The sequence below is a fragment of the Pleurodeles waltl genome, chromosome 1_1 (assembly GCF_031143425.1).
Source record: "Pleurodeles waltl isolate 20211129_DDA chromosome 1_1, aPleWal1.hap1.20221129, whole genome shotgun sequence".
Lineage (NCBI taxonomy): Eukaryota > Metazoa > Chordata > Amphibia > Caudata > Salamandridae > Pleurodeles > Pleurodeles waltl.
Genome location: NC_090436.1, coordinates 934967041 through 934993162, shown reverse-complemented (window position 1 = coordinate 934993162; position 26122 = coordinate 934967041). Strand labels below are relative to the sequence as shown.

Below are 26122 nucleotides of genomic sequence, written 5' to 3'. Positions count from 1 at the left end.
GTTGTGGAGCTCCACTCGCCCTCCGTCTCACTGGTGTACTCGGAGTCTGTCGTATGGCCCTCCAGGGCCATGTGAGATGCAGCTCCCTCGTGCTCCAATGCCACTTCTCCTCCGCCAGATGATGCTAATGCACACATGAACAGGAAGACAAAGAAAATGGGGGGGGGTGGAGAAATGAAGACAGGTTGAGTGCATGCATTGGCAACACCGTTGTCGGAGAGGACAGATACAGAAGCCCCCTGAACTAGGCCACGCAATGGGGGTACACTACTCAGTTATTGTGACTAGTCCTACGGGTCTATGGACGACAAATGCACACATGGGTGAGGCAGGACCATGGATAGCTGTACTTGGCACCCTACAGAGGTGGGGGGCGGGGGCACAGGGCCGTGTCTAACGGAGGGGCCTAGCCTACAGAATGCGCCCTGGCCTGGAGATAGCCACAGCCCTCCTCCCCCACCCAGACACCTTCCCTGCACGCAAAGATAGCAGAATCTGCTGATACTCACCCCCTTGTGTCTGCTGTGATGTCCTCACGTGCCCTTCCAAATCGGGGTAGGCCACCGCCAGGATCTGGGACATCAGGGGGGTCAATTGACGGCTGGCACCCCTCCTACGTTGGGAGGCCATCCCCAGCAGAGACTCGGCGGTCTTTCTGGTCCCGCGGCGGATGTCCTCCCACCTCTTTCGGCAGTGGGTGCCCCGTCTGTTGTGGACCCCCAGGGCCCGGACGTCCTTGGCGATGGCACGCCAAATGTCGATCTTCTGATGGGCGCTGACCTATGTGACATGTACAGGGTGGTAAAAGAAATCGCATCAGTTTTCTGCCTGGTCAATGTGAGTGGCCCCCCATCCCCAACCTTGCCATGTGGCACATGCTCTCATCTTTCGTACGTTGCAGTCCTCATTCGCTCCCCTCCCCACCATCTTACATACACCCCACTCAACACAGGCATAGCCCATTCAACGTGCACCCTGTGTACTAACCTGTTGGTCTGGAGGACCGTAGAGTAGCGCATACTGGGGGAGGACCCCATCAACAAGTTCCTCCAATTCTTCGGCAGTGAAGGCAGGGGCCCTTTCCCCAGTCGCAGCAGCCATTGTATCTCCCAGACCGAGGTCACAGCAGCACTTGCAGTATAGGTCCTCTCCTGTGGATGATCAGGTCTCGAGTGATTAATCAGATAGAAAATGGCGGTCACGCCCGCGGCGGTGCGTACCGCGACCGCCGGCGCACATCGTTATTGGCTCCTGAGACCCATAGGGTTCAATGTTAACCAATGCTGCTTTGCGCCGCGGTCTTCGACCGCCTACCGCCACGGTGTGCCACGCTAGTGCAGTTACCTCACAACCCACTGTCACACTTCACAGGTCAGGCAGCCGCCATTTCAAGGGCCCACATGGCATGATTTCTACTGCGTCACACAGGCCTAGGCCCTGCATAGCCACTCATACAAGCCGTTCCATGCATAGCGATTCGTGTACTGTGCAAGCTGTGTGAACGTAACTGTGGGTTGCTTGACTCTGTGCTCCATGTTGTCCTTCCTAGGCACCGTCCGCTGGGACTTGCGAGGAGAAGGATGAATCCTCCCGTGTACCGCCCGCTGGTGGACCTGTCGACAATGGAAGAACGACATATCATACTTACATACCGGCTTGACAGAGCAACTATACATGAACTATGTGCCCAGCTGGAGCCAGACCTGATGTCCCCCATCCGCCAACCCACGGGGATTCCCCCTTTGGTGCAGGTTCTGTCAGTACTCCATTTTTTGGTAAGTGGGTCTTTTCAGACAACAGTGGCCATGTCATGTGGGATGTCTCAGCCTATGTTTTCTAAGGTTTTGTCCAGAGTGTTGTCTGCCCTGATGAAATACATGCGGAGCTACATTATTTTCCCTGAGGTGGGCGAATTGGCTACAGTGAAGGGTGATTTCTATGCCCTTGGACATATCCCCAACATCATTGGTGCCATTGATGGGACCCATGTGGCTTTGGTTCCCCCCAAAGACAGTGAGCAGGTGTACCGAAACAGAAAAAGTTATAATTCGATGAATGTCCCGGTGGTCTGTTTGGCTGACCAGTACATCTCCCATGTAAATGCCAAGTTCCCTGGGTCAGTGCATGACGCGTATGTCATGCGAAATAGCAGCATCCCTTATGTGATGGAACAGCTACAGAGACACCGTGTGTGGCTAATTGGTGACTCTGGTTACCCCAACCTGTCGTGGCTACTGACCCCAGTGAGGAATCCCCGGACCAGGGCAGAGGAACGGTACAATGAGGCCCATGGGCGATCTAGGAGGATCATAGAAAGGACCTTCGGGGTCCTGAAGGCCAGGTTTAGGTGCCTGAATATATCAGGGGGATCCCTCATGTACTCACCAAAGAAGGTGTGCCAGATCATCGTGGCCTGCTGTATGCTTCACAATCTTGCATTGCGACGCCAGGTGCCTTTTCTGCAGGAGGATGGTCCAGATGGTGGTGTTGTTGCAGCTGTGGAGCCTGTGGAAAAGTGAAGAGGAGGAAGACGACGGGGACGACACGGACAACAGGGATACAGTCATACAACAATACTTTCAGTAGCACACAGGTAAGGAACAGCCACCCCAATTTACATTTACTTGAGGCCTCATGCGTCTCCACTGTCTGTGTTTCCCCCCAGTTCCTGTTCACTGATTTGTGAATTTCCCTTCCCTTTTCAGAGCTGTATGACCCACTGCCTGACTTCTGCTTTGTTTGCCCATGGACTAAAGCTTATTGAAATTGGTATGTTGTCATCACAAGGTAACTGGCCATTATTGCACCGTTATGTGTAATACAGTTGTTAAGAATACAAGCAGACTCCTGTTTTTTTAAGTGGAATAAGTGATTTATTTTAAGTGCTACATATAGGTAAATGATTGGGAAGCGGGGATGGGTGGGGGTGGAGTAATGTCCATGGCAGAGTCCAGTTCTCAGTCGCACAGGTGCATTGTCCATATGCCTGTGGAAGGATGGAGCAAGGGCAGTTCAAGGTTGGACAGGGTGACAATGTGGGACAGTGGGATGACATCAGGGGGTATCTTAGGCTGGCGGGGGTCTTGCAATCCTGCTCTGTCTTCTTGTGAGATCTCAGGTTCCAACTGTCGGGGTGGTTCATCTTCTACAGGAGGTGGGGTTCTGGTGGCCTGTCGTTGTGTGGGGGCCTCCTGTCCACTAGCGCCGGCGGAGGTGGTAGGCTGATCCTGGCCTGGGCTAGTGACAGGGGCCCTTTGGGGTGCCACATGGTCCCGCAATGTGGTGACGATCTGGGTAAGGGCCAGGACGATGGTCCCCATTGCGGAACCGATGTTCCTCAGTTCCTCCCTGAACCCCATGTACTGTTCCTCCTGCAGTTCGTGGATCTCCTGGAACCGGGCCAGTACCGTCGCCATCGTCTCCTGGGAGCGGTGGTATGCTCCCATGATGGTGGAGAGGGCCTCTTGGAGGGTCGGTTCCCCGGGCCTGTCCCCCCCTGTCGCAGAGCAGCCCTCCCAGTTCCCCTGTGTTCCTGGGCCTCTGTCCCCTGGACAGTGTGCCCACTACCACTGCCCCCAGGTCCCTGTTGTTGTTGGGGTGGTGGGTCAACCTGGGTGCCCAGTAGTGGTGGACACACCGCTGATTTACGTGCCCTGGAGACAGAGGCATGGGCCCGCTGGGTGGGAGCTGTGCTGGTGTTCCCAGAGGGGGTTGGGTCTGGTGTAGCCTGTGGCTGTCTGTGGGGAACCGACTGTCCAGAGGTTCCCGATGGGCCGGGCTGGTCGTCTGGGTCCAGGGAGACAGAGCTGCTGTCATCGCTGGGGGCCTCTTCTGGGGGTGGGATGGACATCTCTGGACCCTCCGTGGCGGTGTGGTGGCGTTCGGGTCCTGCAGGGGTATAAAGGTATGGTTATTGCTTCTGTGTGTGGCATTTCGTGTGATGGGTGGGTGTCCGTGTACCCATGTGCAGGCATTTCCTTGTGGGGGCTTTTGTGAGTGTGGCTTGTGGGGGTGATGTGTGTGTGCAGTGGACATGCTTTGGTGATGGGTGTCCATGCTTTGTGGTCGCATGCAGGGCTTGGTGTTGGGATGGGTGGGTTGTGATGGTGAGCCTTTTGCTAGGGGTTGGTGTGATGGGGGAGGTGGTGAGGGTGGGGGTATGATTTGACATGCAGGTGGGGTGGGGGTGGGAAGCAGTAGTGAAGATTTGCCTTACCAGAGTCCATTCCTCCGCCTACTCCTGCGAGGCCCTCAGGATGCAGGATGTGCAAGACTTCCTCCTCCCAGGCGGTAAATTCTGGGGGAGTAGGTGGGGGTCCGCCGCCAGTCTTCTGCACCGCAATGTTGTGCCTTGATACCACGGAACGCACCTTCCCCCGTAGGTCGTTCCATCTCTTCCTGATGTCCTCCCGATTGCGTGGATGCTGTCCCACCGCGTTAACCCTGTCCACTATCCTTTGCCATAGCTCCATCTTCCTGGCAATTGTGGTGTGCTGCACCTGTGCCCCGAAGAGCTGGGGCTCTACACGGACTATTTCCTCCACCATGACCCTGAGTTCGGCGTCACTGAACCTGGGGTGTCTTTGGGGTGCCATGGGGTGGTGTGGTTGAGGTGTGGGGTGGCGTTTGTGGTGCTGGGTGTGGTGCGTGTGTTGGTGTGTGGTGTTTGGTGCGTGGATTCTGTGTGGGTGATGGTGTTGTGTGCCTCTGTGTTGTGGGATTATCTATTCTGTGCTCTGTCTCTCGCCTTCATCAATGATTTCGGGTCGTAGGGGCTTGTGGGTGATGTGGGTGTGTGCTTTATATTGTGTTGGGTGTGTGGGAGTGGTATTAGTATGTGTATCAGGTGTGCGTATTTCGAACTGACCAATGTTGCTGAGTTTTCTATGTGTGTGTGTATTTTGACCGCGGCGGTGTGTACCGCCAATGGAATACCGCGTTTGAAAGACCGCCGCATGGATTTGTGGGTCGGAATGGTATGGGCGTTTTTCTGTTGGCGTGACGGTGGAGGTTTGGTCAGCACCATTTTTTCGCTGTCCTTTGGTGTGGTGGATTTTTGTGGATGTCGGGTTTTTGGCGGTTTGGCTGTTGCGGGTCAGAATGACCGTGGCGGTTTACCGCGGCCGCGGCGGTGTTATGGCGGCCTTCTGGCCGGCGGTAAGCGACTTTTACCGCCAGAGTCAGAATGACCCCCTTAGGGCCATATTTATACCTTTTGAGCACCTCATTTGCGTCATTTTTTGATGTAAAAGCGGCACAAACTTGCAAAATACAATTGTATTTTGTAAATTTGCGCTGTTTTTGTGTCAAAAAGCGGCGCAAATGCAGCACTAAAAAAGTTTAAATATGGGCCTTAGTTACTTTTTGCAGAGAATGGGTGCTGTCCCACTTTTTTGTAAAGTGTGATAGTGATACTCAATGTGAACAAATGACACAACCAGATGTTGACAAACTAGATGACAATTGCAACCCTTCCTTGACTGGCCATAACAAAAACTATAGAAGCAGACCAAGTAAAGACTTACTTGAAATCAAATTTATTTTCTGACTTTGGTCAGGTTTCCACCTCCTTAGTGGCATAGAGAATGTAATGCTGAATAGAAGCTAACTAATTCCCTTTTTCCTGCATGATCATGATGATGCAACTGTCTTAACTGTGATGGCTTGTCCTCCACTTTTGATGCCATGATCATGGACTAGAATAAGAGAAGTTACAATCAGTGGTAGGGAAGACAAGGCCTGTCAGTGGTTCAATTGTTTTATATTACAGAGTGTCCAGAGGCCTATTCACATAGGCATTTTGGAGTAGTTCATGTGTAGCACTCTTAGATGCACTCTTTCATGACTTAGTGAATCGGCTCCAAACTTATAAAATGTATAAAATGGGATTAATATTTAAATATTCATACACAATTAGTACAAACAGAGTAGAATGAGCCCTCTTTGCATGATTATTAATAGGGAGTTTAATGTTTTGTTGCTGTTTTGCAGATAAAGAAGGGTGTGTAAAAGAGTACTCCTTTACCAGTAATCCCCACCTCTCATGCCCATGTACGTGGTGTACCCAAGGTTCTATTCTTTCCTGGTACTATTTAACATCTACAAAATTGCTTTCATACTTTTCAATTATATTCAATGGAATTTGGTGCTAAACGTATGTGGGTGAAACACAGATTTTGGTTGTACTTGCTGAGTCTTTCACTGCTTCTACAGTGCATTGCTGCTTAATCAAGATCAGATAATCAGTGGGCAAAGGTAATTATGCTTTAGCCATTCAAGATTGAAACTTTGGCAGATTCCAAGAAAATCAGTATTGAGTTTAGTATTTTCTCTCCTCCAGGTCACTTAATCAGGATGTTGGGGATATTATTTAATACTTCTTTTTTGTTTGATAATTGTTAGAAATGGGGTCTCTGGTTGGCAGTCAGTTTGCACTCTTTCCAAGCAGGAACCCTCACTCTAGTCAGGGTAAAGTAGATACACACTTGGATAACACCTGCTCACCCTCCTGGTAGCTTGGCACAAGCAGTCATTGTGTAAAGTATTTGTACCACACAAACACACACAAAGTAATACAGTGAAAACACTACATAATTGGCACTGCACCAGTTTAGAAAAATAGCCAATATTTATCTAGATCAAACTAGACCAAAACAACAAAAATCCATCATATGCATGTAAAGTTAGGAATTTTTAAATTAAAAAGAGTCTTACTCCATTGAAAACAATCGAAGCATTATTGTAACACAAAGTACCTGGTTTGCATAGTAAATAAAGCCGCACGGGCGTGCATCGGAAAAGTCAGTGATGCGTTGATTCCTTACTCACAAGTGAGGATGATCGTCATTTCTTCTTTGGTCGGGTAGGTAATGCCTCGTTTTTCTCTCCAGCAAGAAAGCGATGCATCAATTTCCAGAGGGGCACCTCGGATCCGGGCAGGTTCACAAGGATTTTGATGCCCAGCGTCAATGCGTGCAAAATCGGCCCACACGGTGATGGAGAACCGCGCTGCGTGGGGGTTGCACTGTTTTCAGCAGCCGCAAGCAGGTGTTACGTTGTTTTTCCACCGCGATGCAGGTGTTGTGTCGTATTTACAGCTGCGCTGCATAGGGTGCATCAAAAGTTTCCATGCACGGCTCCTGTGTGTGGATTTCAGTCTTGTTCCATCAGCTTCACCTTTCAAGGATGTCCAGGGACTGGATAGGATACCACTAGACAGGGTAGGAGTCTCAGCAGAGAGGCCAGGTGCTGGCAGAGGAAGTCTTTGATGGCCCTGAGACTTCAAAACAGGAGGTAAGCTCAGTCCAAGCCCCTGGAGACATTTCACAAGCAGGAATATACCACAAAGTCCAGTCTTTGTCCTCTTTCAGGCAGAAGCACCAACTGCAGGCCAACCCAGCAAAGCACAGTCACAGGCAAAGGGGCAGTACTCCTCCTCCTTGGCAGAGTTTCCCCTTGAATCCAGAAGTAACCTAAAAATCTGGGGTTTTGGGTCCACTACTTATACCCCTTTCTGCCTTTGAAGTTTGCAAACCTCAAAGGAAAGTCTCTGTTGTTCCCAAGAGCCTGACTTGCCCAGGGCTGGCTCTAGCCTCACACCAGGGGGTTGGAGACTGCATTGTGTGAGGGCAGGCCCGCCCTTTCAGGTGGAAGTGACCACTCCTCCCTCCGCTCTAGCCCAGATGGCCCATCAAGATATGCAGGCTGCACTCCAGCTTCCTTTGTGTCACCGTCTAGTTAAGTTTCACAAACAGCCCAACTGTCAGTCTGACCCAGCCAAGGAATACACAAGCAGGCAGTCACAGAATAGTTTGAGCAAGAAAATGCCTACTTTCTAAAAGCCTCACTTAAAAATGCTCCTAGAGGAATTATTTGATATAGTATGCATACATATGTTCCAGTATTCAATTAATGAATAAGACAAATCCGTACTGTCCATCTCATAAACAACAACACTGTATATAACCCCTCTAGGTCGTGAGATTGAATTCCAACTGCAGATCCAGGAAGGGGTTATAACCCTCCTCTCCTTATGACACAGTTCTGCACAATAATTGCCTGGTTTTCAGTCCCAGTTCAAGCAATATCATAGACTTTCAATTCAGCTTGTCAAATGAGAAGGTAATGTTGAGGTTTCAGACTGTAGTGGCAGTCAGAGATCCGTCAGACCATCAGCAGGACTCAGTGTTTTTAAAGAATACAACAGGTTGCAAAAATAGGCTCTGTAGCAACACACCAGGGGACTTAAACCTTTTAAATATGGGACCGCTAGCGTCTGTCTCCATCCATATCCGCTGATCACATGCGAGTCAGAATCACTTTCTAAAAGTGGCATTTTCAAACTGCCAATCGAAAAACCAACTTTTCTAAAAGATGTATTTTTAAATTGTGAGTTCAGAGACCTCAAACTCCTGTCTCTATCTGCTCCCAAAGGGAAACTACACTTAAAAGTCATTTAAAGGCAGCCCCCATGTTAACCTATGAGAGAGATAAGCCTTGCAACAGTGAAAACCAAATTTGGCAGTATTTCACTGTTAGGACATGTAAAAACACACTAGTACATGTCCTACCTTTAACATATAGCGCACCCTGCCCAAGGGGCTACCTAGGGCCTACCTTAGGGATGCCTTACATGTATAAAAAGGAAAGGTTTGGGCCTAGCAAGTAGGGGACACCTGTAAGGTCGAATTGGTAGTTTAAAAACTGCACACACAGACATTGCAGTTGGAGGTGTGAGCCATGTTTGCAGGGCTATTCATAGGGGTGGCACAATCAGTGCTGCATATCCACTAGTAGCATTTAATTTACAGGCCGTGGGCACCACTAATGCACTTTGCTTGGGACCTACTAGCAAATCAAACATGGCAAACATGAAAAAGCCAATTACACATACAATTTACACAGGGACCACTTGCACTTTAGCACTGGTCAGCAGTGGTTAATGGCCCAGAGTAACAATACCAGCAAAAACAGAGTCCAGCAGTCAAAACATGGGAAGCAGAGGGAAAAAAGACAGGGGACACCACGAAAGGATGCCAGGTCTAACACATGTCCCCCCAGCTGAAAGTGGGGATATCTACCCACCCTCATGGGAGTTCTCATCCCTATGGCGGAAGAATCTGGACAGACTACCAGCATTGGCGTGTTCTGTTCCAGGGCCGTATTCCACCCTAAAGTCCATTCCATGTAGGGAGATGGACCACCTCAACAATTTGGGGTTCTCACCCCTCATCTGCATTAACCATCTGAGGGGCCTGTGACCTGTCTGAGCCCAGAAGTGAATCCCAAACAAGTAGGATCTTAACTTCTTCAGCGCCCAGACGACACACAGCAAAAGCTTCTTGTTCAATTGCACTCCACCTACTTTCCTGGGGAAATAACCCCCTACTAATGAAGGCTACAGGCTGGCTACAGTACCGCTTACACACCATGCTCTGAAGCATCAGTCTGCATGACAAACTCTTTGGGGCAGTCAGGCACCTTCAGCATGAGTGCCGCACACATGGCTCCCTTCAGGGCAGCAAAAGCTCTCTGGCAAAGCCTCAGCCCAGATCACCTTTTTGGGTTGCTTCTTGGAGGTTAACTCGCACAAAGGAGCAACAATACCGCCATACCCCTTGATGAAACTCCTACAGTGTCCTGTGAGAACTAAAAGGCTCTCACCTCAGTCTAGGTCCTGGGAGGCTCCCAAGCCAGAATGATATCAATGTTTGGCAGCAGGGGTGCCACCAGGCCACTCCTCACCTGGTGTCCTAAGTACACCACAGAACCCTGCCGTATTTGGCACTTACTTGCCTTAATAGCAAGGCCTGCCTTCTGCAGAGCCTCCAACACTTTGCAGAGGTGCTGCAAGTGTTCCTCCCAGCTGAAGCTGAACACTTCAATGGCAGCCAGGTAGGCTGCACTGAAGTCCTCCAACCAAGCCCAAACCTGGTTAACCAGCTTCTGAAATGTGGCAGGGGCATTTTTCATCCCAATGGGCACACCCTGAACTGGTAGTGTCCATCTGGAGTGGAAAATGCAGACCTCTCTTTGGCCCCCTCAGTTAGAGCAATCTGCCAATACCCAGACATTAAATCAAACGTGCGGAGAATCTTGGCAGCTCCCAACCGATCAATAAGCTCATCAGCTCGGGGATGGGGTGCATGTCAGTCTTTGTGATGGTGTTGAGTCCACAGTAGTCCACACTGAACCTGAGTTCTGGAGTAGCACTGGGTGCAGCAGCCTTTGGGACCAAGACCACTGGACTGGCCCAAGGGCTACTGGAGAACTCAATAACCCCTAATTCTAACATCTTGGACATCTCATCCTTGATGCTAGCCCTGACCTTCTCAGTCTCCCTGTAAATCTCGTGTTTTACAGGTGGACTGTCCCCAGTGTCCACATCATGTGTACACAATTGAGTGACCCCTGGGGTCAAGGAGAATAAGGAGGCAAATTGTCCCAACACCAGGTGACAATCCTTCTGATGCTCTGGGGTCAGTGAGTGGGAGAGGTTCACACCCTCCACAGACCCATCTTTCTCCTGAGCAGACAGGGGGTCAGGAAGAGACTCACTCTCTTTCTCCACCCCGTCATCTGTTGCTAGGAGCTCGGACACTTTCGACCTCTCAAAGTGAGGTTTGAGGTGGTTCACATGCAGGACCCTTAAAGGGTTCCTTGGAGTCTGCAAGTTCACCAGATAGGTGACCTCACTCTTGTGCTCCACCACTTCAAAAGGCCCATTCCACTTATCGTGGAGAGCCCAAGGCTCCACTGGGGCAATGATCCACACTTTCTGGACAGGCTGAAACTCAACCAGAGTGGCAATCTGGTCATACCAGTGTTTCATGTCCTCCTGGCTTGCTTCAAGATTTTCTTGAGCGAGCTTACTGAAGCGGGCTGTTTGGTTCCTAAAAGCCAACATGTAACTGAAAACATCCGGGGGGGGGGCTTACTGGAGGCTTTCTCCAAGCCCTCCTTTACCAGACTCCGAGGTCCCCTCACAAGGTGGCCATACAGCAACTCAAAGGGGCAAAAGCCAAGTCCCTTTTGTGGAACATCCCTTTAAGCAAACAGAAGGCATGTCAAGAGGAAATCCCACTTACGCCTCATGGGCTCAGACAGGTCCATAATCACGCCCTTCAAGTTTTGGTTAAATCTCTCAACCAAACCATTTCCTTAGGGGTGATAAGGAGTGATGAACTTGTATGTCACCCCACACTCCTTCCACAGAGACTACATATAAGTAGATATGACGTTGGTATCCCTGTCAGGTATCACCTCCTTGGGGAACCGCATACAGGTAAAAAATCTCATCAATGCCCGGCCCACCAGAGGGGCTGTGATTGATCTAATTAAGAGGTAGAGCTTCTGGGTACCGGTTGGCATGGTCCACCAAGACCAGTATAAACCTGTTGCCCATGGCTATCTTGGGATCCAGAGGCCCAATAATGTCAATACCTACCCTTTCAAAGGGGAAGCTGACTACAGGAAAAGGTTGGAGGGGAGCTTTACATTTCCCCCCACTCTTACCACTTGCCAGACAAGTCTGCAAGACCTACAAAATGCATCAGAGTGCCTGCTCATTTGGGGCCAGTAAAAGTGGGTGACAAGCCTTTCAAAGACCTTGTGATGCCCCAAATGACCAGCTAAAGGCACATCATAAGCCAAACCCAATAGGAAGACTGTGAAGCACTGGGCTACCACCTGCAGATGGGCTGCCCCAGGCTCAGCAATGTTAGGCTCACTATATAAGAGGCCATCCTTCCAACAAATCAAGTGTGATCCAGACTCCTTGTCAGATGCCTGGTCTGCAGGCTGCTGCCGCAAACCCTCCAGAGTAGTGCATGACTTCTGTGCCTCACAGAATGCTTCTCTGGTGGGACCCCCTTCCTGCTGCCATTGACTCAGCTTGAGCACCTCCCCCAGTTCCCCTGTAGGCTCTGGGGCATCCCCACCGGGTTCAGCCTCCTCCTGGAATGTGGGAACGTCTGGGGCACGTTTCCCATGCCCTTTGTCCTTCCTCCTTCTGGAAGGCACCTGGACCACTCTTTCAGGCTCCAGGGTCCCTGAGCACCCTGAGGAGCTGCTATTGACCGGGTAGACACACACACCTACCCAGGCAGACCCAACATCTCCAAGTGAGACATGCTTTCCACCTCCTTCCAAGGGAAATCCTCCAGGTCATTGCCAAGCAGACAATCAACAGGCATGGTTGGACTCACAGCTACTTTCAAGGAACCTGAGACCCCCCCCCACCACTCAAAGAGAACCTGCACCACTTTGCACAGGCACTCAGAGTTGTCTACTGCAACTACTTGGTGAAGTGCATGGAGAACTACCTGCTCTTCAGACACCAGATGACTTCTCACAATAGGCACATTGGTTCATTTGTCTCTCAGAGCATCTACTCTCTGTCCACTGATGGTCACCCACTGCCTGTACTTCTTAGTGTTCTCAGGCACTAGGGTCCTCTGGACCATCTCGCTGTCTCCTAGTTAGAAAAGGGTCATCTCAGCTGGCTCCCACCCACCTGGAACCAACTCCTCCCCAAGAGCTACACTGGCCAAACCCTGTGACTGAGCACCAGTGGGTGCCTGTGTCCCCTTAGGACATTTGGGATCCCCCCTCACATGACCCACCTGATCACATACATAGCACTTGCAGAGACCACTCTCTGCAGGGGTCCTTGTAGAGAACCATGGTTTCTTTTCACTTGGGAGGTGGGAATCCTTACCATGGGTGCTAGGTTGGGGCCCTTTAGAGAACTCCCCCTGTTTATACTTACCCTGCCACTTTTTCTGATGGGGACCCTGCCCACCCTTGGAGGAGTCTCCTCCATATCTTCTTTGAACCTTGGTGCTCTCCCACCAACCAGCTTCCTAAGCGAGCTTTCTGGGATCAGTCAGCTTGCTGTTAATTAGATGCTGGCACAGCTCTGGAAAACAAAGACTATACAAATACTCCCAAGCAATTAAATTGTAGAGCCCCTCATAAATTGTCACCTTACTTCCTTCACCCAACCATGCAGTGTCCTACAAAAAAGGTCTACACATTCCAACCAAGTTTGGGATTCCTTCTTATATGACCTAAACTTTTCCTTATACTGCTCAGGAGTAAGACTATATTTGGTGAGTAGGTGTCGTTCATGATAGAGTAGGTGGCTCCCTGAAGATCCCCAAAGGATGTCAAAGTGTTCCTCCTCTCTACGTCAAAGTGCTTCCACAGACCTCCCACCCCCCCAATGTGCTTCAGGGACCATGTTCATGTGGAGAGCTGGTTCATACCCCTTGAACCACAAATAGATGTCATCTTCATTCTTGTAATCCTTTACTGAGTCCTTTGGAATGTGTACCACCTCTCAGGCTGCTCTGAGGTACTGCTGCCACCATCTCTGCTGGACTGTCTCCTTTGGTCCAGCTCCCTCAAATTTAATTCATGAGTCAAAAGCATCTTATTTTCTTCTATAGCCAACCTTCTCTCTTTCATCTCCATTTTAAGTTTCTTAACTCTCATTGGTGCACCCTCTCTGCTTGTCTGTCTTGCAACTCTTCAGGGGTCAGACCTTTGGATAAAACACTACTGCCTGCCCTAGAGACCCTCCCCCAGGTAGAACAGGATTACCCAACACTACATTATGAACACTCTGCACCTCCTCACTCTCATCCTCCTACTCTGTGTGCCCCCAGCATCCTTGGCTACCACGCAGGCACACAATGGAGCTCCTCCTTCCTGGTGGAGCTCTTGATTGGGGAGGCAAGATCCTTACTAACTTTCTTAAGTTGAGGCACTGTGTACTCTTCCAGTTTCTCCAACTCAAACACAACCTTTGTAGCCACAGCTGGTGCATCCCCAGATTGAGACATGTTGATGAGTTCACTCAAAAATGCAAACGTCCAAAAAGATTAGAGAGTTCACAAGAAAAAACAAAAAAGGTAGCAGAAAAAAATTCAAAAAGAGAAAAAGCAAAAACACGTAGTATGTGGTCACGTAATAGTCTGCACTGAGAACAATAGTGTACACTTAATCACTGTATGTCAAGTACAAATACAAGTTTTCTCTTCACCACTGATAACCAAAGTTAGAAATGGGGTCTCTGGGTGGCAGTCAGTTTGCACTCTGTCCAAGCAGGGACCCTCACTCTACACAGGATAAAGGGCATACACACTTGGATAACCCCTGCTCACCCTCTTGATAGGTTGGCACAAGCAGTCAGGCTTATCCCAAAGGCAATGTGTAAAGTATTTGTACCACACACACATACACACACAGTAATACAGTGAAAACACTACAAAATGGGCACTACACCAGTTTAGAAAAATAGCTAATATTTATCTAAATCAAATAAAGACCAACACAACAAAAATCCAACATACCCAAGTAAAGTTATTAATTTTTAAATTAAAAAGAGTTTTACTCCAGATAAAACAATGGAAGCGTTGTTGTTACACAAAGTACCTGGATTGTGTCAAAAATAAAGCCACATGAGCAAGAATGCATCGGAAAAGTCCACGATGCTTTGATTCCTTACTCGCAAGTGAGACCATGCATAGTTTCTTCTCTGGTTGGGTAGGTGATTCTTTGTTTTTCTCTCCTGTAAGAGAGCGATACGCTGATTGCCAGATGGGCACCTCAGATCCATGTAGGTTCAAGTAGAGTTTGATGCCCAGCGATGATGTGTACAAAATCCGGCCACACGGTGATGGAGAACCGCACTGCGGGGGGGGTCATTTTCAGCTGCCACAAGCGGATGTTGTGTCATTTTTCCAGCTGTGATGCAGGTGATGCGTCGATTTCCCAGCCACGATGCAGCGGTACATCCATTTTTTAGCCGCAATGCAGGTATTGTTTTGTTTTTACAGCTGCATTGCAGGTGGTGAGTCAAAAAGTTTACCTGCACGGCTCCTGTGTGTGCATTTTAGTCTTGGTTCCACCAGCTTCACCTTTCAAGGGCTCAGGGACTGGATAGGGCACAACTCAGCAGGGTAGGAGTGTCAGCAGAGATGCCAGGTGCTGGCAGAGGAAGTCTTTGATGGCCCCAAGACTTCAAAACAGGAGGCAAGTTCAGTCCGAGCCCTTGGAGACACTTCACAAGCAGGAATATACCACAAAGTCCACTCTTTCAGGTACAAGCAGCAACTGCAGGGCAACCCAACAAAGCACAGTCACAGACAAAGGGGCAGTACTTCTCCTCCAGCTCTTCAGCTCTTCTCCTTCGGCTTAGGTTCCTCTTGAATCCAGAAGTAATCTACAAATCTGGGGTTTTGTGTCTACTCCTTATACCCCTTTTTGTCTTTGAAATTGACAAACTTCAAAGGAAAGTCCCTGTTGTTCACAAGATCCTGCCTTGCACAGGCCTAGCTCCAGACTCACACCAGGGAGCTGGAGACTGCATTGTATGAGGGCAGGCACAGCCCCTTCAGGTGTAAGTGACCACTCCTCCCTCCACTTTAGCCCAGATGGCCCATCAAGATACGCAGGCTACACCCCAGGTCCCTTTGTGTCACTGTCTAGTGGAGATTCACAAACATCCCGACTGTCAGTCTGACTCAGACAAACAATACACAAGCAGGCAGGGTCACAGAATGGTTTAAGCAAGAAAATTCCCACTTTCTAAAAGTGGAATTTTCAAACTGCCAATCTAAAAATCAACTTTACTAAAAGATGTCTTTAAATTGTGAGTTCAGAAATCCCAAACTCCACATCTCTATTGGCTCCCAAAGGGAAATTGCACTTAAAAGTTATTTAAAGGCAGCCCCATGTTAACCTATGAGAGAGATAGGCCTTGCAACGGTGAAACCCTAATTTGGCAGGATTTCATTGTTAGAACATGTAAAAACACAACAATACATGTCCTACCTTTAACATACACTGCACCCTGCCCATGGGACTACCTAGGGCCTCCTTTAGGGGTGTCTTACATGTATAAAAAGGGAAGGTTTGGCTCTGGCAAGTGGGTACACTTGCCAGCTCGAATTGACAGTTTAAAAACTGCACACACAGACACTGCAGTGGCAGAACCATGTTTACAGGGTTACCCATGTGGGTGGCATAATCAGTGCTGTAGGCCACTACTAGCATTTGATTTAAAGGTCCTGGACACCTCTACTGCACTTTACTAGGGAATTACTAGTAAATCAAATTTGACAATCATGGAAAAGCCAATTACACATACAATTTACTCGGGGAGCACTTGCACTTTAGCACTGGTCAGCAGTGATAAAGTGCCCAGAGTAACAACACCAGCAAAAACAGAGTCCAGCACACAGTCAAAACATGGGAAGCAGAGGCAAAAAGACAGGGGAGACCATGCCAAGGATGCCTGGTCTCACAATAATCCATTGTCTACCGCGATTATGGCTGCACAGTTTTGTTTTGCCAACCTGCATAAAGATACTCCACTGTAAGATTATCAACTAACCTGGCTAATTCAGACTGAGCTCATTTCTAGATTGATGTAGGGGTCGACTACCTATCAGAACACTGTGAAACATAACTTGATTAAATTGTAAGATTATTTATAAGATCACTGTATAATGGAGATTGCACATCTCTGAACGTTCTGGTTCTTTTGGGAAATCAGTTCAAGGGCTTTGTCCTAAATATTTAACAGATTATCTACGAATATCTACAAAATTCAAGACATACCAAACAGCCTTGATAGGCATCTACCCATAAGTTGTAAATTGTATATATATAGCTCCTACTACCACTGACGAGAAGCTGAAGTGCTTTGCAGCCAGGCACACGCTACTCTGGAACACAAGATTACAGGTAAAGTTATGTGATGCCATCTGGCCACTGGCACATATCTCTCCACCCACCTCTCTCAAACACAAGGCAAAAGAGTATCTCCTGATCTTAACTTGTTACTTGTTATTTTATTTGATGGTCAGATATCATGATGTTTTTTCATTTTTATATTGTATTTTGTTGTTTATTGTGTTATTGGATAGTTACTGTATGATTGGAACATTTGATGTGTTTGCATATATTTGTTAAACTTGCAAGGCAGGTTACCCTGTACTGCAAGAAAATCCTATTGAAATTGCTTTGGCATGACAATACGGTTATTGCCTACTCTATGTATTAGGGTTTCCTGCTAGGAAGGGCTAGAAAAAAAGGACATCATACCATCCACCCTAAACACTGTGTGTGGTGTAACGTCTTTTCTTTGATGTCCCCTTCTCTGTTGGGCCATTGGAGGAAGATTTCTGTCAACAGAGGCAACTGATGCTCCATTGACTCTGGTGGTCTTCCTTACCCTAATTAGGGTAGGAGGACCGTTGGTTTGACAGACATGGTACTCCATCAGACATTTGTAGCAGAGTATCCTGGCCGGCAATCTCCAAATCTATCCCTATGTCTGAAAAGTTCAACCTCTTGCTTCCCTGAATGTCAGGGAGTACTAAACAGGTGGTATTTCAGGGAGCTTACAGTAGTATTTACTTACTAGTGTCTCAGAGGAAGTAGGCAATCATTGTCATAATCATTTCCCAGTTCCTTCTAGATTCCCAGGTCCCTTGAGAACAGACAGTGGGTGAGGTCAAAAGGTAGTAATTATCTGTATTAATTGTGGTATTTTTCCTTGAGATGCTAAAAAGGGTAAAATGTGCAATTGTGATATTTTGCAAGAATGGATATTTATTTCAGGATCTCAAATCTAAGGTATCACCACCATTTCCAAAAACATGTCCCCGTGAGTTGCAGTAACCTGAAAGTTGATGTCATCAATCAAACCCAGGGAATATTTGCACCATCCAGTTAATATGAAAATATAAGTAGTATGAGGTCTCAATGAAATTTGTGAAATACTAACATCTTGAAATATTAGATAAGAATAAACATGATACTCTTTATACTTAAACTTACAGATTAAGTGTTCCATCCTCACCAGAGAGAGTGTTCTCATTGGATTCTGCATGAATTGTTTCAGCAGCTTCACTGTCTTGTTCACAGTTCTTACTGATAATGACAGTCCTATGCATAAACAAAATAAAGGTTACTAAGATACAAATGTCCCTACACTTTATTGATTATATATTGACACATTAGACAGGCAGATCCACAGTAATATTGCAGAGAAGAATGCTTGCACTACTGCTACTATATATAGCCAAGATAGGAGAATTACTTGCTCAGGCCATTACAGGACTCAGGAAAACCTGACAGCAGATTCAACTGGTATAGCAAGTCTGTGGGCTACCAGAAAGATGGAACCCTTAGATCAAATGTATTATTAATGGAAAAAGGGCTGAGGTATCGGACAACTCCTGATAAATTGCCAAGTAGTAGTGGTAGGAAATTAATAGTGTCCTGCAAGCTCTGCCCTAGATTGGCCTTTCTTCCCAGAGCAAAAGCACAGCCAAAACATGGGGATCTCTGATACAATTAATTAAAAAATATATGGGCTCACGCACAAAAGCATTTATGTGCACAGGACATAGGACATCAGCAGTACTATTTTATTTACTCTCACTTGCCATTGCGAATCTCCTATTCCCTATTAGTAAAAGTGCAATGATGGCATAGTCATTTGTATCTGGTTTTATTGTGTATGACTATTCGCTTATTCCCTGATGATTCCCATTTCAGGTGTTTTGGGAAAGATTCATAAAGGTATGTCATAGTACATAAAAGAATTCTGCAGTATTACTAATTAATATTATTATGTTAATATTATATCTGCGCCAGGCATAACGTATGCAAAGGGGGCATTCCCGAATTAGGGGGAACCAAAAAAATGGCGCAAGGAAATCTAACAGATTTCCTTGCACCATTTTCGACAGCACTTTTAATGTCTGCTCAGAGCAGGCGTTAAAAAGGGGCTTAAATATTATACTTATAATGGTCCCCTATGTACTCTGCAGGAATAGAGCCAATAATTTGTAGCTACTCCTGCAGAGTACTATGGGAGGAACCTTCTCAAAATGGGGACAGCATTGTGAGCAGAGAGAGTGGATCAAATCGGGTGGAATTAATAATAAAATTCCTACTGCACCATCCACATCAGAGATATCACGGGATACCCTGAACAATGAAAGAGTTCAGATGCAGAGTAGTTACAATGATTCACTGAACAATAGACAGCAGTTGGAAATAAATATTCCTGAAATACAGCCAGAGGCTCAGGTCATAAGGACGATTTCTAATTTAGTGTTGTCTCCTGGTTAACAAGGATTGGATATGATTCAAAGAGAGCCTATTCAAATACAGATTCCACAAATGCAAAGCATGGGTGCAGGACAGAATCAAAGGGTTGGATCTTTAGCTAGTCCAGATGCAATTTCTGTACCTATTACGATGGGTCTGGTAACTCCATTATATGCACGCATAAACAATAGTGGAGTGAATTCTCTGATCCAATCGTATAGAAAATTATGCAAAAACGGGTGACTTTTGAACATGGTTGCCATAATTAATTTCTATTTTTTGACTGAGCAAAATTCTAACTAAAGTTGTGGCTATTTTCCGTCGTTCAATGCTTACATAAAAGTGTGTTAAATTACCTAATAGATGTGTACACAGCTACCCCTAGTGTGTTGCTGCATTATGGCTGACAAGGTCAAGTTTGCTAAAGTTATTGCATAAGCTGAATGTTCTATTGTCTGAAATTGTCACTAATACGTGGTTTCTTACTCGAGGATGTAAGTAGATGTTACATTGTGAGAAGTTTCTTCCTGAGAAGTTTAGACAAGATGGAACTATGGAGTCACAGACGAGGAAGAGGAAAAGTTACTGTTCTGAATGTGTTTGATTATTGTTGATGTCATAACAATTTAGGTTATCAATTAGAGCTACTATTGGTTGAATCGTTACCACCCCATGTATTGACTAATCATAAACTTTTTGAAGATTATTGTAACAAGCTGGGTAGGATATTCTACAGTTAGATTCTAGAGAGGGAGATGAGATTGTGTATTCAAGAGTTCCTGATGATTCGAGTCATACTAGCAATTTGGGATTAGATGTCATTAGGCCCGATCTTCTGAAGACTTACCTGATGTTGTATCTTTGCTGAAGTAGACTGCATGTTGTTTTTCTATGAGTAATGTATGAAATTGCATTGTTATATGTGTCTCTTTTGCTTTGTAGGTACCAGCTACAACATATAGTTTAAATGCTGCATATTAACAATAATGTTTTTCATAATAACCCAAATCAGTATATTTTTCTAAATTTGTGTTTCTAAATTCTTTTACATTAAGTCCAACATGTTAATTCTAATTTGTGGTTAGTGAGGGTATGCTCAAGATTTATATTGACACTCTTTGATTGTTTGTACTAATGTGTATATTACCATTATTACAGATTCTGGTGTTATTAATCAGTGTTATGATATTGGAGATTATTTGCTTAATTGTTTTGATTAAACTCAGATATATAAGATATTCTAACCAGCCACTATTGATTCTATGTGCTTATCACTTATCTTTGAGAGTTATTTTCGTTACATTAGCATTGTTAATTTAGGGAAATAAATTCATAATTCCTCTTAATAAACTGGTGTGGTTATTGTTTGAGGTTCAGAATTCTAAATATATTGTTTACTGTTGTTGATCACATTGCTCATTGATGACATCCCCTCATTCACTTGTCATGTCGATCCATTGACCTCTTGCGCAGAATCCACTATTCAGTTAAGGTAATAGCTAGGATTATGTGGTGCAGCAGCAACATCAAAGACATTACAGGAAGTAACATCACATGACCATAGGCCCTATTACTATCCCACAGATTGACCTATAACTCCATAAGAAGTAGGTCCAGCACAGTTGTGTAAATCTCCTTAGCACAAAAGCTGACAATCATGCAGCAGCTGTGGGAGCATCCTTCTCATAATGGGGACAGCATTGTGAGCAAGCGCAGTTTAGATGCTGCAGAGGTGTTGGAGTGCAAACATCAATAATAAAAATTGTGTCATTAAAATATGATAATGTGAAATAACATATTAAAAGGCCTAACTGAAATTATGTGTTAGTAAATATTAACGTGTAGCTGACATGATGGGCACCATAAACAATGTATGTTAATACAAAAATATAATGTTTAATGAAAATGTATTTTGCTTAATAATAATAAAATGTACTGAAAATTAGTATTCATATGTACTGAAAGGATTAATACTTTAAATATTATGAAATGTTTTATTCTTCATGTTTTAGCATTAGTTTAGGCGGCCTCATGTTTTAGTAATTTTCTAGAAGCAATGTTTTAAAAGTGTTAACTCTGCAAAATAGTGTTGCTTCAAGCATCCCATGTGACTTGCACATTGTGGAAAAGTTATGTTCATTGCTTGTTGCATTTGATTCCTGAGATGAGATAATAATGTATGAACTAAACAATGGACTTCAGTGCTCAATGTTAGTAATTTTTTTCTACACTTCTTAAATTTAATTTTTGAGAGAAATCTGGTGACCAGAAGCAAAAGGAGATGAGCCAATCGTGGGTGCAGAAAATTAAGAAAGATACTTCTGAAACGTGGATCAAAGGTTATTGGTTGATCCATTTAGGAGAGGTACAAGCAAATGTGCATTTATTTTTCTTGCAGATTTGTAGAAAATCCAACCATTATTTTAATTAGCACCATGGATAGATGGTTTCCAAATAATGTTTTGCCTTCTTTTCTTTTTGCATGGAGCCCAAACATGGTTATAGAATTGAAGTAATAGTTAGGGATGCAAAATCTAAATTCAACTGTTTAATATAATTTGATTGTAAACAATTCATCTGCGATAGTTAAATGTATTCTGTTCGGTCATTCATTTGTCATTGTTGTTAGTCTTCATGGTGGTTCTTGAATGTTTAGCAATAAATATTCTGTCTAGGTTTTTCAGCCAGTGATGTTTCTGTACTTATATCATTTGGTCTTGCATTTGATTATGCATTACGCATTGTTAATTTAAAGGACAATAAATGTTTGAAGTTTACTAAATTGGTGTGGTGATTCATGGCCACATTGGTCATAATGCGTGTAAATGACTGACTCCAAAATTCATTTGATATTGTTAATGTTGTTTGTTAGGAGGTTATCACACTCTTATCTGAGTCCAAAGATTTGTGTCGACCTCCAAGGCTAATTGATTGTTACCCTCTATGTGTCACCTTATAAATAAAATATCAAAAGAAAGCTAAGGCTTGACATGCCCACAGGGCCTGGTTGACAAATAGGATTCATAAAGTGTGTGTTGAAGGGAGTGTTAATTTTGACAGATATTGGTGATTCCTGAGTGCACAACAAGGATCTAGTATTGGTCAAGGGTGAACTTTGCTGGTTGAATTTTACTTGCAAATCAGAGAGAGCACAGATTGAATGAGTAGTAGTTAGAGCTAAAGGCTACAATCAAAATATTAGTGAGGCTTGCGAAGTGATTGTGTTCGCTACCTGTAGTAAACAGACAAGTTAGTGTGCTGATTTTCTTTGTTGCTTGCAATACTTTGCATTTAGTTGCATGTGTATTGAGTTTTAGAAGACGAGACTGCAAGACTTTGTCAGCCACTGTGTGTGTGAGTGTGACATCACTAGGTCCACACTGGGATTGGTTGGTTGGTTGGTGAGAAGGAGCCACAAACCGATTGGTGAGTGGACAACTGTGAAGTGATGTTGGCTGAGAGGGGCAAGCAAAAAGGATTTTGGAATATAATCACTTCCTGTTTTGAATTTAAATTGTAGTTTTAAGCCCGATTAAAGTAAAAATGACATTTTTCAAGGCATTAAAGCGTACGCTTAAGGGAGATGCTTTCATTCTAGTTAGAGTAGGAGAAATTGCCCAGCCAGAAGGAACACCTGAATATATCATAATTGACAAAAAAAGGTACTGCACCATATATTTGGATGAAACAGTGGTGCAAAATTACAGAGAAGGAAGGTAGCTTAGTGTTTCTTGTTTATCAAACTTTTAATATGAGAATTTTAGAAAATGTGAGGAGAGTGCATTATGAATTAAAAACTCCTCTTGAGACCAGCACAACTTGAAGCTTTAGCTAAATGGAATTAGAGGCCAGTCAAGATAAATTAAAATTTGACAGGAGGATGAGAAATGTTGGGAAGACATTATTAGAGGGGAGATGGGATAATGAGCAAACATTTTGGAGAACTGAAGCTTTGCAAGGTATTAAAATGTTTACTGCAATTACACAAGAGAAAGAGAGAATTGACTGACAAAAGACATAGAAAAAGTATAAGGACTCTTCTGAAGATGATGAGTTGAATCAGATGAGGCTAGGAAATTGTTGACTTATGATGATGACTCAAATTATTATTAATGTATAATGCAGTTACTGAGAAGTCATCCTCCTCCATAAGCAACACAAGAGACAAATCTAGGTATTAGTACTGGTCCAAGTGCACCAGTTGTGGTAGCACAGAGTCAAGTACAAGTTGCAACTAATGTTCCTACTATCACAGTTATTCAGATAACTATGACTCAGCCTGAGCTACCTGTAGTCTATCCTACAATTCCTATTGTAAGTTCTGCACTAAGCATGACAGTACCAGAGGTGTCCTCATCACAGATACCACAGATTTACCGGAAACTAATGATGGTTTACGTGGATTCTACACTATGTGCAGTGGCTCCAGTGCAAGTTCAGACAATGCTGAGGTATACACCTGTAAAAATATCACATTTAAATTCTTCAGTGCTGTCATGTCAAAGTTCTGGAATAATTTACTCAAGAAATCAGAATGTTCAATCAATTCCAGAAGCATTAACAGCACTGTTACTATTGGTCCTGTTGTGCCATCATTTGCCCATAGAAATAAAGAAAGTAATGTACAGAATCTTTTTATTTCAAATGTAGACATGTAGAGACCCAATGTTACTGCGGGAGTCATGTTTCCAATGAATTAGACTTTTGATAAGACAGGTCCACTGATTGACATAAATTATCCTATGTCTTCACAGAATTTGGAAAGTCAGAATTGAATTCAAATGTGTTTCTGATGATTCCTGCCACTTCATGTACTACTCCAAAAAATATGCCCAATGTAAATAATAATGTTTCACTGCAAGGTTTGACAACTCAGCAGTTAACAGACTGGTTGGAAAAAATGAGCGGATCAAAAACAAATGCTGAGGGATGAAAATCATTGAACCTGGCAAGACTTATATTAGAATTGAATGAAATGATTAAAGGTACACTTGAGTTAAGTAAAATTGACCCATATAATGAAGATGAAGTAAGCTTCATGTGCAGAATTGTTACAAACAGAGCAGGATTGGCACATCAGAAATGATCAGAATTTGCAGAGAAATATGAAATAGAAATTGAGAAATAAAAGCCACTGAAAAGTTATAGGTTAGAATTTGATTCAAAAGATTTTGAGAACATGAGAATACCGGGAATGAAAATTCATATTAAGGACTTAATTCAGAATATTCAAACATGGGGAGCATTAGGTAAATGGGTCAATTTGAATACTATTGTTAATCCAGGTTATATGCAAGCAATGAAAAAGATGTTACTTTGTCTGGCTTACGGGGGCCTCGGGCATTGGAAACAGGAGTGCCCAATGATGGTGCTGGAAGGTGTTGCTACGCATATGAATGAGAATAAACTTTTCCCAAATTTAAGAGGACCGAGAATAAGGGGCCCTAATTTAAATATCTAGAATACAAATAATCAAATGCAGATTGCTCAGCAAATGCAAAGTCCCCAACTGATGCTACAGATAAAGGTGGCACGTTTTCAGGTGCCACATTCACAGCAAATGCAGTCCCAGATGCAAATGATACCAAAGCAACAAATGCAAATACCTCAAGCTCCAATGGCACAGCAGCAGGTGATGCTTCCTCAGCAGAACACAGGTCAAAAGTTAAATTAAAGTAATCAGATGGTGCAACAATTTATACTTCACAGTGAGGATGAATCAAATGATGAATTGATGAGTGAGAGTTTGGATAAAGAAGAATGTGTGTTAGCAGCTTCATCAGAAGTAGATCAAAAGGGTCCTTATGCAAATGGAAAAGTAATGGGCCATCAGGTTTTATTCCTTGTTGATACAGGAGCTATTCGCTCTACTGTAAGAAGTGCAGACGTTCCTAATGTGCCACTTTCTGGGAAAACAGTGCAGATTGTAGGAGTTGCAAATCAATCACTGACAAACCCAATTACTAAACCGATTTCTGTAAAAATTGGCAAATTTGAAAGTTTACACAAATTTGTAGTTTGTGACGCAAGCCCACTTTCCATATTGGGAAGAAACTTGTGCAAAATAAAATGTTTGATTACCTATACAAAATAAAGTGCCCCCAGTGTAATTATAGTACTATTGGAAAGAAGTGAAATATTTGGGTAACTAAACAGAAAAAGGTGCAAAGAAAGTGTCCAGAGAAAGTGTTACTGCCATTTTGCAAATTAATCCTCCAGTTACACAGAGAGATGTCAGAATGTTTTTGGGAATGGTGAGCTATTGTCACCAATGGAGTCCCAGTTTTTCTGTTATTTCAAAGCCAATGCCGGGATTGACCCACAAAGATGTAACTGACCCAGTGCCCTTTGATGAAGCTTGTATGTAAGCTTTTACTGGGCTGAGAGTCTGTGCAAAGCACCAGCTTTTGGTATGCAGACTACTCTAAAACATTTTTGTTGTTTTGTCATGAATGTGGTTGTTGTGCCCTTTCTGTCCTTATTCAGGCACATGGTGGCGTAAATCACCCAGTAGCATATGTTTCTGCTGCTTTGGACCCTGCCACAGCAGCTTTTCCTGGCATTTTGCAGACTGTGGCGGCAGTTGGTTTATCCCTCACTCTGTGTGAGAGCATTGTGATGGGACATCCTTTAAGTGTTTTGGTCCCACATTCTGTCACGGTTTTGCTTACCCAAACAAAGACCAAATATTTAATAATTGCCAAGCTCACAAGGTCTGAGCTTCTGATTTTGGGCTCTCTTAACATGTCATTGAAGAGGTGCACTGTGCTTAACCCAGCAACCTTACTCCCAATAGACAATGTTGAAATTAGGAAACTAAAAGAAGTTGAACATGACTGGAAGTTACTGAGTTATGCACATAACCCAGAACTGATATTCAGGATACCTCTTTAGAAGAAAATGATCAAATTATTTTTGTTGATGTCTAAGAGATAATGCAGGAACTTTGAAATCTGGATATGCTGTGTGCACAATTTATGGTATACTC

The 26122-nt window shown here is 44.6% G+C and overlaps 1 protein-coding gene across 4 annotated transcripts in view; it reads right to left on the bottom strand.

The window, feature by feature from the left end:
- The window catches only part of LOC138289089 (uncharacterized), a 153414-nt gene that overhangs the window by 8981 nt on the left and 118311 nt on the right, over positions 1-26122 (bottom strand). For 3 of the 4 annotated variants that reach the window (XM_069230151.1, XM_069230152.1, XM_069230150.1), the window contains one exon: positions 17854-17961. In XM_069230151.1, the coding sequence (XP_069086252.1) occupies positions 17854-17961 (108 nt within the window). The remainder of the gene's footprint in view (positions 1-17853; positions 17962-26122) is intronic. The other variant, XM_069230153.1, reaches the window with a different exon arrangement.